This window comes from Equus caballus, chromosome 15 (genome assembly GCF_041296265.1).
Source record: "Equus caballus isolate H_3958 breed thoroughbred chromosome 15, TB-T2T, whole genome shotgun sequence".
In the NCBI taxonomy this organism is placed as follows: Eukaryota; Metazoa; Chordata; class Mammalia; order Perissodactyla; family Equidae; genus Equus; species Equus caballus.
In genome coordinates this window covers 87,286,335-87,299,596 of record NC_091698.1, presented here as the reverse complement: position 1 = coordinate 87,299,596, position 13,262 = coordinate 87,286,335, and the positions used below count along the sequence as shown (strand labels likewise).

The following is a 13,262-nucleotide window of genomic DNA, read 5'->3' as shown; positions in this document are numbered from 1 at the left end:
GAAATGTTCTAAAATTAGATCATGGTGATGTTTGCACAACTCTGTAAATATACTAAAAATCATTGATTCATACACTTAAAATGGGTAAATTTTATGGTGTGTAAATTACACCTCAGTAAAGCTATTGATAATAATTAAAAAGAACCTAGCAAGGCAGAAGATAAATGAGGTTATACATATGATGTTGTTTAGGAGGTTGGCCTACAATTCTCTGTTCCTACAAAGCCTCAGAGTAAGCTGCAGTAGTTTCCATTTCCTTTTACTGAATAAGCTCAAAATTTGATGAGTAAATATAGTATGGCTGAAGCTGAAGGGTTTTTAGAGATGCTTGATGCTGGCTGGCATGGCCAGCAGAGAGAAGGACTAATTACCTCATGAGGATCTTAGTGATTTAAAGTAGAAACAGATGACTGTGAGAGATGGCGCTGGCCATTGTGGACTTCTCAGTGTCTTTGAGGTGTGGTTTAACAATTGGCTGCTTCTTGAATGGGAGCTGAAATTGAGAGATAATAGGAAGCACTGAAACTAAGCCTTAGTTAGTTGGTATCAGAAAGACCTTAAAAGATGGAATGATTCAGAACCACTCTTATATATGAGGTTCCAAAAGAATAAGTTCCTCTACAATCGCTAACTGCCATGGTCTCATACAGACTTGTTTGAGTCAGGTTTTAGGACAAACATCCTAATCCTATTTAATTTCTATATTTGGTATAAAAGGAGGGGTTTTGTCCTCAAATACTTCTTCTAGCAGAGCATGACCCAGATGTGAAGGAAAACATTGCATTGTTGGAGTACCTAGGAGCTTATATTTTAGACTAGAGGCTTAGTTTATGAGCTCCCCCTGGAAGAAGGAGGAAGAAAATTCTGTTCTCTTCCATGAATTAGGGAGGCATCCCAATTATGGCACCAGGGGTGGAGAAGGCATATTTGTCTTTGGGGTTGGCTCTGTCTCCAATCTCGCCATGTTTCTGAATTCAGATAGAGTGAGGAGAGGCTGAGGCAGGAGCCTTAGGTGGGGACCCTGCCTTCAGATGAGTCACTCAGCTATGCCAAGGAGAACTTGGCTTCAGGAGGATCAGCTGAGCTGAGGAACTCTTTCTGTTCTTGTAAGCCCCTCCTCCCTGTATCAGACGTAACTCTTCTCTTCTGTCGCATTCAAAAGGTTTTAGCAACCAAGGAGTACCCACCCTGATCCTTGATGGTAAAAGAGGTCACAAAGAAGCCTGCTTCTGAGGAAGCCATCTGCCAGCAGGAATCCCTCAGGGTGAGGACCGAAGAAGGTACTCAAGAATTAGGTTCTGTGTCTAAGAAAAGCATCTGCAATCAACTTCATTTTTGAGTTTAGTGTCTGTATGACAATACCATGTATTGACAGTCACTGTGAATGTATTTTCCCCAGAAGTTAAGAAATATTACCTTTATGATCCAATAAAAATAATAGCTACCTGAGTGCCCATCTCTCTCTTTTTAAAAAATTTAATTAACTTATTTTTGTTGCAGTAACATTGGATTATAACATTTATATAACTTTCAGGTGTACATCGTAATATATTTCGAATTCTGTGTAGATTACATCTGAGTGCCCATCTCAATTCACTTGGTCTTTCCCTAAATTAAAGTGTCTTCCCTGTGGTCAGCCACCCTTCAAATCAACACCTACATATTCTCCCCAGGTTTTCCAACAGTCTAGAAAATTTAAAAATTCATTTTGAGTATGCTTACCCATGGGCTGACTCTGATCCCGCATGTCACCCTCTGGCTCCTGTTGGTGGGACTCCTCGTCACAGGAAGACGTGGTAGCACCTAGACACAGCAGGACGTCGTTTTGTTGTCCTCAGGCAAACGGGGTGCTAAAAATCATTCCTCTCTTCTAGCTGTCGCCCTAGCTCATACAGATAAAGGGAAATTCTCTTTAGTATTAACTTACATGACCTCAATTTATTAAAAAAAAATGGAAGCAGGGCGGCTTGGGGTCAGGCGGTTGAAGGCCCACGTGCGCGGGCGGAGGGAGCCCGGGCGGCGTCGGGCCCTCCTCCTTGACTCCCGCCTCAGCGGCCGGGGGAGAGTAGGGGGCTCCAGGGCAGGGGGCTCGGGTGGAAACGCAGCGCCTTGATGGGTCTTTAAAAGGACGCGCCCTTTCCCCTCCGGGAATGTTCGGCCCGCCGCGGACCCCTGCTGCCCAGCCGCGCCGGGAGCCGGCGGTGGGCGGAGGCGGCCCGGGAGCCCGCCGGAGTCGGGGGCGTGGCCCTCGCGGCGCGGGGGGTGGCCGAGGCCGGGTGGCCGAGGCCCGGCGCCCGACGGCGGACCCCGCGAGTTACTGACGAGGCCCTCCCGGGAGCGCGGCGGGAGGACCGCACCCCCTTTTAAACTGAGCCCCGGGCGCCGAGGGGTGCTGTTGGTTGGCTGTACTCAGCGACACTCCCCGGGGCGGAGCAGGGGTTCACACCGCTCTCCGAGCCCAACCCGGCCGCTCCACCGCAACGCCCTCCTTGGTGTCCTCAGCTGACCCTCCTCTCGGGGTTGGGTCCCCATGGCCGCCGCGAAAACGGCGCGCTGTGATGCACATTTCAGGCCAGAAAAACTGAAAGAATGGCCGGAGCCTGAGTCAGTTTCTTTAATGGAGGTAAAATAATGTGGCGATTCGGGGCGTTGTTCTGTTGGTGGGACATAAATCTCTTGAGATTAGGAACTGTCTTGACTTAGTCACAGTTGTGTTCCCCAGAACTAGACCAGCGCCTGCCATAGACGAGGCGCTCCCAAGAGTCCGTTGCACGGGAATGGCCGGGGATCAGGTGTGGCCGAGTGTGGTTCGAGTGTCCGAGTGTTGCCTGTGGCCAGCCAGGGGTCCGGGGCGTGAACGCAGCCGTCCCCCGCTCCTGCTGCGGGAGAAGCCGAGGGTGGCCCACCCGTCACTTCTCCGAGCCTGCTACAGCAGTGACCTCCTCGTCGAGGAAGTTTCATTGTTTTATAGGATTCTATCATTCGCCTCACTGTAAAGAAAAGCTCTTGCGTATTTCCTTTATTTTGTCCCTTTTCTCGTGGTGCCAGTGAGAGTAGCGAGACGCTTAATATTTGTGTGTGTGCGTTTGTGTGCACAAAAGCTGTGGATTTCAAAAGTGCTGCTAGAAATCATTAACGTCTTTCTCTGTTTTCTGGCAAAATCACAAAAAAGGAGCCATTGAAGACAAAAATCTGTTTATTTCCTTAAAGAAAAAAAGGTTTGAAAATCTGACACATGACCAATAAGTATATATAACATTTGCTAGTAATGTTAATAGGATGTCTAAAAACAGTGATTTCCGAAGATACTTGTCAAAGTGTATGTTTGTACTTCTCCAAATAAATTGATCGATTCTAAATTTGTATTGTAGTTTCAGGGGAAAACGTTTGTTTTTACATGCCTTTTTATTTGCCGTTTTAAAATAAGTGTAAGAAGGCTTTTAAACAAATTCTGTTTATATTATCAAGAGAGTTTTATTTTGAAGAAGAACCAAGTAGCTGTCTGAATATCATCTTTTATTTCATGGGAAGCTGTTAAGTATATGGGTAAAAATACAACTGTTTTTTTGAGATTTCTCTTATTCACAGATTTGGTATTTGAGTTTGGGGTTTAGTTTGTTTTGATGCACTCACTGTGGCAGAACCCAAAAAAGAGCCAGAGGTTGAATAGCATAATTTTAAGAACCTGTATCCTTTTACACTAGATAATCTTTTTAGGTAAGAGTGTTTCTCTTCCAGATAACTTGGTTTTTATGGCCTTTCCATTTGTTCTTACTTAGTCCTGTAAGAGTAAAAGTTAGAAAATGAGTTCATAGTGATCCAAAAGAAATTTAGTGCATCAGATTTACTCAAACTGCTTATGGAAATAGCAAGTCCCTGGATGCAGGACGATCTTCGTCCTCGGCCACGAGCGGCTGCTGACTGGCTCTGTGACTCTGGCCCAGTTGAACTGCACTGAACTTTGTGTAGTTTTGACTTACAAAGAGACCTGGCAGAAGTTAGGAGGCTTAAAGGGAACCTTTAAAACAAGCGAATGCCTGAAAAGAGGATTCGTTTTATAGAGGATCCCTTTAATTAGGAAGCTTTCTTCGTACTTTAAAAATATGATTTAATGGTATGATGTAAGGGATTTGTTTCAAAATAATTTGGGTGGAGGGTAGTACGTAGGGATTTAGATGAAATAGGATTGACTCTGAGTTGGTAATTGTTGAACCTGGGTGATGGATTCACAGAGAATTGTATTTGAAAATTTCCATAATAAAAAGTTACAAAATATGCTTTGAGGTACAGACATTAGTTTTACACTAAACTATTGGTAAAGAAGGCTGAATTTTGTCATTCTGGTTTGTTTTTTCAGAATTTACCTCCTAATATTCAATTCTGTAATTTTAGGCATTAGCTAGAGAAGACATTGATGAAGCTGTACATGCAATATTATTTAGAGAAAATTATGTTGTGAAGGTAAGAGTTGGCTACAGACTGTGGATTCTAAGTGTGTTCTGGGTGAGCGAGAGTGAGGCAGAGCAACGTGGCCAAGAGGACGTTATCATTGTCACAGAGATTCGTTTTGCTGAGAGAATGAGCGTCCTCTGATTCCCTAGTTGATGCTGCGTAGATCTGAGATTGGGCCACCTCCTTATAGGATCAGGAAGAGGTCAGGATTCCCAGATCTGTCTTTAAGGGATCTGAGAGATTGTTCTAACTGCTCCCCTTCTTTGTCCTGGTACTGAATAGAAATTCTTCCCAACTAAAACTTACTCTTTCTATATGTTCCCACATTGCAGAGGGGATATAGAAACCTACCGGAAATGCATTAGTAATTTAAGGATCATAACCAAGCAGTGCTAATAGTCACTGTGGAATTAATAAACCTAAAGGGGTTTTAATTTCAATGAGAGGGATTGAAATTTGGTGTTGTAATAAGACTTTAACATTTGTATTGTGATTTATAATTTATAAAGGAAGTTTACATAATTCTCATTTGAGTGTCAAAAGAGGTAGATGAGATTTCCCTCCTGGGAATTGATTGATTCAGAGACAGCAGTGCCGAAGCAAGTCTAGTGTGCTTTCTCCTCTACCAGTTTTGTCACAGACTTTACTGAAGGCTAGAGATAGGGGATGGGTGACCAGGAACGCTCAGAAATCCTGAGAATCGGGGGTTTCATCAGTCAGGTGGGGTTCCATTGCGGTTTAATCTGAAGGCACAGTGGAGAACTTTTCTTGGTTCTTCCTGCTCTGTGCTCTCAGGTTCTCTTTCTGAGCTTTGTTCTGTTTTTCAGTTATCATATGCTAGGACTTTGCAACCCCAATGTGTTGAGAGCTTAGGAGTGGGAGCAACTGTTTTTCCCTTGTCTTCAAATGAATGACAATAAGTGGAAAATTAATAATTTGTTTTTCTTGTTTGTATCACTTCATTAGAAATTGGATATGTATTTTCACCATCTGGATATTTTTAAGGAAAGAAGAAAGGAGATGTTACATAAAAAATGGATTCAAAATGTTGCAGAGCCTCTTCAGCAGAGAATTATGGAAAAAGTAATTTCATACAGAGGGTTGGAAAAAACGAAGCAAGAGAATTTTGAATATTTTTTAAAGCACGCAAATAAAACGGTACTAAGAATACTTTTTAAAATAAAGTATAATTTAAAGAGTTGGACCAACATTTTCATTGGTTATGCAGACAGTCCCAAGCTTATTTTTGTATTTAAGATGAATTCCTGGAACTGTAATACAGAACTGTAATTACAGAAGTGTAATAGTGCATTTTTAAACCTGGAGTTTTGAGTGGAGGGAATACAGGTGTTGATTTGGAACTAGATTTATCAGGAATGCTTTTAGGTGAATGTTAAGAGAGTAACAGTGGCTTAAACCATATGGACATTTATTGTTTACTTAATAAGAAATTGAGGGGTAGATGGTCTCACTGGGGGTTCTGGCAGCATAACAAGGTTGTTAATCACCCAGGTCTTTTCCTATTGTTCTATTCTGCTATCCTTAATATTTTCACTTTATCCCCATCACCCTTAGATTTGTAAGCATATTTGGTTGCTTACAGCTTCAGATGTTAGGTTCAAGGCAGGAAGAAGGGTAAAGAATCGTGCCAGGGCATCCTTTTCTTAACACTGGATCCTTTGATCAGGAAGCAAAAAGTTCCCCAGAAGCTCCTAGCAGTTTTCCCCTTAGGTCTCATCGGCCATAGTGGGTCACATCGCAAATCCTAGTAAGAAGCAGGGCCAGGAAAGAGAGTGTGTGGCTTTACGACCTCTGTAGTGGGAAGCAGGCAAGGGAGAAGGGGGTCCCATGGCTGTCGAGTTAGCCAGCCATTAGGTATAGGGACCACGAGTGCCTGCTCTCTGCTCTGCAGTTTGGTGTTACAAAACAACAACAAAATTTTGGCTGCTGCTTTTGAAGGTTTTTCTATTTTAACTTTGAAGTCAGAACCCTCTTTTGAAATTTAGGCCCTTCTAAATTTCCAGGTATTTACTAGAGATCTAGAGGAGTTTGACTGGAATGTTAGAGCATTTAAGTATATTTACTAATTTCTGGATATCTACATTTCTGGATATCAGGTTTCTGAATATATACATTAAATACTTCTTCCTAAATGCCCTAGAGACAGAGCTCAAGGTCAGATCCAGGTCTCTCTGAAACTAAAGTGAAAAGTCTTATAGTTGTGCCCAGAAATGTGATCACACATGTATTGGATGGGGAAACCATGCCTTAGAAAAGCCATGTGTTGAAGTCCAAGTGATTTTAAATGACAGTAAATTCACTGTGATCAACCACGCGAGCTGGCTTCCAAGGAAACATTGGAGCTCTTAGGCTGTGTTGAGAGTGGAAAGCATCAAAGTCCCCCTGTCCGTCCTGTCACCGTCTCGTCACTCCTGTCCACGCTGTAAGGGGACGGTCAGCAGCTGTAGAACCTTTAGAACAGGATGGAGACTTGCCAACACTTCACAGGAGGAAGAGTGGAAAGAAATATGGGGCATTTAGTCTGAGGAAGAGATGACATGAGACGGAATGAAACCTTTAAACATTTAGAAGGCCGACGTGGGTGATGGGAAGATGTATTTTGTGTTGCTTCAGGGGAGAGAACTAGTATCTGCATGTGGCAGATTTCAACTCAGTCTAAGGACAACTTCCTAGTTGTTAGAATGCCCAAGAGAGAACCTGCCTGGTGGAGCAGAAGGTTCTCAAACTGAGGCTGGTTGATGACTTCAGACTACAGCTGATGATTTCTTCTCCCAGAAGGTGGTGAACTCTCACCGCAGTCTAAATTACTTCTGAGGTTTTTTCTAACCCTTTGAATCTATGATTTTATATAAAAATGGAATAAAATATTTGGCTTTTTTGAATCTTGCAAAACACATTTGTATGTAGTAATTTGCTTTTAGGTGTACTTTTTTTTTTACCCCAAAGGAAATGATTGGAGACCTGTGTGATCCTGAGGTATACAATCCTTTTTATATGATGAAAAAGGACCCAAATTATGGAAAGGTAAGTAAGTTTCTTACTTTTATTTATTTATTCTTAGAAACTTTGGGGATGGGGAGAACCTAGTAATTTTAGAAGTCTCGTAGTTACTTTATATTCATAAAAATAAATCTGCCAAAGCCTTTCTCTTGAGTTTTAGAATAGGAACCCAAAGTAATTTTGACTGCTAGGGAATTTACATTGTGAACAAGGGGTGTGTGTGATAATTCGTTCGTTTGTTCATTCATTCATCCACTCACATTCAGCAAACTGGAAGCCCAGAAAGGAGAGGAAGATATGTGGACAGCGAGTGAAGGGGCCTGTGACAAGTGTGTCACAGAATCAGTGCAGGGAGCGGTGGGTCCAGAGGCAGAGCTCCTCTGCGGGAGGTGAAAGGAGGGATGGCGGGAAAGCTGCCCAGAGAGCTGAGTTTATAATGAGTCTTAACATTTTAAACCTGGCAATATGTGAGTTAAAATTTTGAGAAGGGGGTTTCAGTTTTTTATTCCTATGTAGAAGTAGCCATCTGATATTGCTATTCACTTAAAAAAAATGTGTGTGGCTCTGAAGAGACAAGTGGTTTATGTTGCTTCTCCCAGAAAACCAAGGCAGATCATTGTTATGAAGACAAGAAGGTTCTTTGGCTCTGGGAGACTCACCGAGCAGGGTGTTGGGCACTCACGGTGCTGCCTCGCTTTTTCAGTAACTGTTTACCTCGTGTGTACTTCCGGGCCCAGCATTGGGTCAAGTGTGTGGGAGAAGTAAAGAAGGGCAAAACATCTCTGTCTAAAGCCTGTAATGAGAAGCGGGGAGGGGAAAACCGCCTTTATCCACAAGCTGTGCACCCCGGCCCCTTGACGCTCCCCCATACTGAGGTTCACCTGCTCTCCTGTTCTCACAGGCCCTTAAAGACTGGCTGTCAGCTCCCCCAGGAGACGCTCTTCCTCCCAGGCTTCTTGGGAGTGCTGCCTCGTGCTCCTAAAGCCTCCTGAGCTGATGCCTCTCAGCATCAATGACTAGATTGTCATTGTGTGTGACTTGTCTGTTCTAGACTGAGAGATCCCTGAGGACAGGACCTCGCCATGATGCAGCATGCAGTAGCATCAGCAAATATTTATTGACTGATGCAGTGATGCAGTGGAACTCTGAATAGAAGTATGTCTCTTCTATTTGGGCAGCCCTCCCTCCCTTCAGCCACTTAAGGCTCAGTGAACTGTCCTAATGTGGGGCAGGAGACGTTTACCCTTCCCCTGCGCTATGGGTTGATGTTACTCACGGATCTTTATTCTCAGCTGCTTTGGTGTACAGCAAAGGCAGACCTGAATGCTTCGGACAGATTTGAAAGCCTAATACAAACTGCGCTTGGACCCTCAAAGAGTCAACTTTCTTGTAGGTTACAGTCCCACCGTTTTATGATCCTCTGTTTAGAAGACAGCAAGAGATGGATGAAGAGAAGAGAGCTATTTTTCAATACAAGACAGGTAGGTACCTTGTGATCGCTGGGCTTTATGTTTAGAGACTTCTAATTGTAAAATGATTTCCTACCACAAGAGTGGCTGGGGTTGACTGTAAGAGTGTTGATTCAGATTTTTTATCTTCCTCTAGGAAAACGATATACCTTAAAAGAATTTAAAGAACTAGAGAAGGCCAGGCTGTATGCCAAATTGCCACAGTTCACTTTCACTCTGCACAGTGTGATTCCAAAAGAACGGCACAAAGCCTCTGCGAGACCTGCGAGAGGGAGGGCCCGTGGGGGATGCAGGTAAAGGTGGATCGACTGACTGAGCGACCTTCTTACTGTCTCCGTAGCTTTGCCTTTTACAGAATGTCATATAGTTGGAATCACACAGTATATTGCCTTTCCCAGATTTTACTTTCATTCTTAAAGGATGTTTTACAGGATTAAGAGTGTTAGGTTGGCAGTTACTTTCTTTCAGTGTATATCTGACTGTCTTTTACTTTTTTAGTTGAGAAGTCAGCTGCCAGTCTTAGTGTTATTCCTTTGAAGATAATTATCTTTTAATCTGGATGCTTTTAAGATTTTCTTATTGTCTTTGATTGTTTGTAGTTTTACATGATGTTTCTAGATGTGGATTTCTTTTTATTTATCCTACTTGGAAGTCATGGGTCTTGTGTCTGTAAAGTGATGTCTTTAATCAGTTCTGGGAAGTTCTCAGTCATTTTCTTTTCTTTTTTTTAAGATTTTATTTTTTTCCTTTTTCTCCCCAAAGCCCCCCAGTACATAGTTGTATATTCTTAGTTGTGGGTCCTTCCACTTGTGGCATGTGGACGCCGCCTCAGTGTGGCGCGATGAGTGGTACCATGTCCGTGCCCAGGATTCGAACCTACGAAACACTGGGCCGCCTGCAGCGGAGCGCATGAACTTAACCACTTGGCCACTGGGCCGGCCCCAGTCATTTTCTTTTTGATTGTTACCTCTGCCATATTCTCTCTCTCCTCTCTTTCTGGTACTCCAGTTAAACATATTTTAGATTTTCTCACTGTATCCTCGCTGTGTCTGACCTTTTCTTGTGTATTTTCCATCCTTTTTGTCTCTCCATATTTTTTTTTCTTTTTTGAGAAAGATTAGCCCTAAGCTAACATCTGCTGCCAATCCTCCTCTTTTTGCTGAGGAAGACTGGCCCTGAGCCAACATCCATGCCTATCTTTCTCCATCTCATATGTGGGACGCCTACCACAGCATGGCTTGCCAAGCGGTGCCACGTCTGCACCTGGGATCCGAACCGGTGAACCCCGGGTGGCATAAGCAGAACGTGTGAACTTAACTGCTGTGCCATCAAGCTAGCCTCCTGTCTCTCCATATTTGATTCTAGATATTTTACTAATAATCTCTTCAGTTGTGTCTAGTAATCTGTTGTTAAGCCCACTCATTGAATTCTTATTTTCAATTTTTTTTTTTTTTGAGGAGGAGGATTAGCCCTGAGCTAACATCTGCTGCCAATCCTCTTTTTGCTGAGGAAGACTGGCCCTGAGCTAACATCCATTTCCATCTTCCTCCACTTTATATGTGGGACGCCTACCACAGCATAGCTTGCCAAGCGTTGCCACATCCGCACCCGGGATCCGAACCAGCAAACCCTGGGCCCCTGAAACAGAATGTGCACGCTTAACCGCTGTGCCACCAGGCCAGCCCATCAATTGTTTTATTTTTATAGTTCTGGCATTTTATTTGCTTCTTTTTCAGATAGGTTTTGGGGAAGGCTGTCTCTACTCAGGGCCTGGAGGGTCTCCACTCCCCACGAAGGAACCTATTCCAATGCACTGCTTGTCTTGCCCACCAAGGGGAGGGAGATGTTGAGAACGAGGTTAACTACCCACCTGCCAGAACAGCAGCCAGGCTCAGGAGGAAAATTCCAGCAAAGCTACGCTGGGAGCATGGAGGAGTCAGTCTCTATCCTGGTTCTTGACGTTGGCAAATGTGCCCAGGGGAGGAGAAAGCTGGAGATTGCCAACTCATTGAGGAAGGGCCGTCTCCTCTCTGGAACTGTTTCTGCAGCTGTCCAATGAGTTTAAAATTATAGTTTTCTTTTTTTGGTAAAGTCTCTGGTGTTTTCTTGTAGCAGGAGTGTTGGCCTGTGCAAACTTTTATATCCTATGCAAAAATAGAAGCATTGTCATGTTCTTCCTTTTTATCCCTCATCCTGAGTTTTGCTGGAAAATACAATGCTACTTTGTTTCTGTTTTCCCTAGTGATTTGGAAGTTTTATGTTCTATTTCTGGTTTTATAGTTTCTTTATCAATTTTAATAAACATTTTAATTTAAATATTAGTAATTGTATAACTCCCTATGCCCCAGCAAGACGAAGGCTTTATTTTGCTTTATTTTTTTATCTCCCCTGTCCAGCTCCTCAGCCTGTGTGGTCACAGCCCCTTAAACAGTATTCTTCCCGTTGGTCTGGTCTCCTGCAGTGGGCTCTCCCCCTGCTGCCCGAGGAGTTTTTTTGAAGTGATCAACCTTCCCCAACTGAAAACGCTTCAGCAGCCTCCCGTAACCTTTCCAGTAAAGTCCAGACTCCTTAACATAGCACATAAGGTCCCCGGGCCCCGCCACCCTTTCTGGCTTCGTCTGAAAAGTCTCCTCCCGCTAAAGGAAAGAAATATAAATAAACCACAAAAATCTCTGGGTTAAGTCAGCACGTTTACAACTCCCTGTCCTGCCAGGCTGTTTCATGCCTTTGCTCCTTCGGTTTATTGCTGGCTGTCCCAATCCAGGCGAGAGAGGGAATTATCCCATGGTGATAACTATACCTCTACACCCCTACCTGCCTGCCATTCCCACCACAGCTAGCCCCTGGAGGGCCAGGACTGCGTCTTATTTCTCTCGGTGTTCCCAGCGCTTAGCTGGAATGTAGAAGATGATGCATATAGATGCTTGTCAAAGGAATGAGTGGATGGAGAAGAAGGCTTATTTCCCTAGATGGGCCTGGGCTTCTGGGGACAGGCCTGGGGGAACCTCTGAGAGGCTTCACATGGCTATTTAATAAGAAAAGGACAAAGCAAGGTGGCTCTGTCAGTCAGAGATAGTTTGATTACAAAAAGTGGAATCCTTCTCAAAAAAAGAAAAGGGAGAGGGGCTTCAGTGTGTTAGAGAGCACCCCTCTGTCATGGAATTCGTGGTCAGTGTCTCAGTCTGTTTGGGCCATTATAACGGAATACCAGGGACTGGGAAGCTTATAAACAACAGAAATTTATTCTCACAGTTCTGGAGGCTGGGAAGTCCATGATCCAGGTGACAGCAGATTCAGTATGTTGTGAGGACCCGCTTCCTGATGCATAGACAGCGCTTCTCACTGTGTCCTTACATGGTGGCAGGGCCGAGGGAGCCCTCTGGAGTCCCTTTTATAAGGGCACTAATCCCACTCATAAGGGCTCTGCCCCTATGACCTAATCACCTTCCAAAGACCCCACCTTCTCATACTGTCACCTTGGGGGTTAGGTTTGAACATGGGAATTTCGGGGGCACACAAACCTTCAGACCACAGCAATCAGGAAGATAGCCAGGCCGCTTGAGGGACGAGGAGGAGCCCAGTCCTTTCCTCTCCGGGCCTGTGCAGCTTTCATCGTAGCTTTTCCTGCTTCCTTCCCCTTTCTCTGCACACCAGCTTTCTCTGCTGCTTATGCGTGTGCTGGAAAGCGGATGCTCTAGTCCTCTCTGACTTGCTGGTTTGAGTACCCCGAGGCTGCCGGGGAGCCCTTCTGTCCCAGTTACAGCTCTAGGGACTGAGACTCTGGACCAGGTGTCTCAGCCACAGCTGGAGAAGGTCACACGACACTGCCTACCTAAGCAGGGGTGTGGGTGGGCAGACATTGTGGGACAGCCACCCAGTGATGTCTGCTCAGTCTTTCCTTTTCATAAAGTGAGTGTTGAGTTTGCTAAATTAATTTTCAGACAATTATTGAATGGTAAAATTCTGTTTGTACTGAGTTGAGATGTTTTTTTTTTTCTATTTTTCTTTGCAGTCCTGAAAAGCTTATCTGTGCAGAAAAGAAATATCTGTCTGATAAAGAGAAAAAGACCACCGACCTAAGTCAGGTTGTTTTTGAAAGGCAGTTTCATTGCTCGAAGCTCAGCCAGGGGAATAACAGGAAGGAAAAGAAGGATCTGGTGAGCAGAGACAGTGGGGGAGCAGGGCTGGGAGGGCACAATGTTTTCCACAGAATCTGAGCCGTTGGCAAACCCCTCCCTCTCAGAGGGGCTCCCAGGGCAGAGGAAGCAGCAGCCGAAGAAGGGACTGAGGAAGCGAGGCGGAAGGAGGGTTTCTTCTATG

At 44.2% G+C, this 13,262-nt stretch overlaps 1 protein-coding gene across 17 annotated transcripts in view; it reads left to right on the top strand.

The window, feature by feature from the left end:
- Nucleotides 1-13,262, top strand: part of FAM228B (family with sequence similarity 228 member B) — a 94,506-nt gene that overhangs the window by 77,483 nt on the left and 3,761 nt on the right. For 12 of the 17 annotated variants that reach the window (XR_011426549.1, XR_011426550.1, XR_002800266.2 and 9 more), the window contains 6 exons: nucleotides 4,393-4,461; nucleotides 5,419-5,610; nucleotides 7,420-7,497; nucleotides 8,867-8,954; nucleotides 9,079-9,235; nucleotides 12,955-13,099. Coding sequence is in view for 12 of the 17 variants with exons in the window: in XM_023619422.2 (XP_023475190.1) it covers nucleotides 4,393-4,461; nucleotides 5,419-5,610; nucleotides 7,420-7,497; nucleotides 8,867-8,954; nucleotides 9,079-9,235; nucleotides 12,955-13,099 (729 nt within the window). In the remaining 5 variants the exon portion in view is untranslated. The remainder of the gene's footprint in view (nucleotides 1-4,392; nucleotides 4,462-5,418; nucleotides 5,611-7,419; nucleotides 7,498-8,866; nucleotides 8,955-9,078; nucleotides 9,236-12,954; nucleotides 13,100-13,262) is intronic. The other 5 variants (XR_011426548.1, XM_070236589.1, XM_070236587.1 and 2 more) reach the window with 2 other exon arrangements.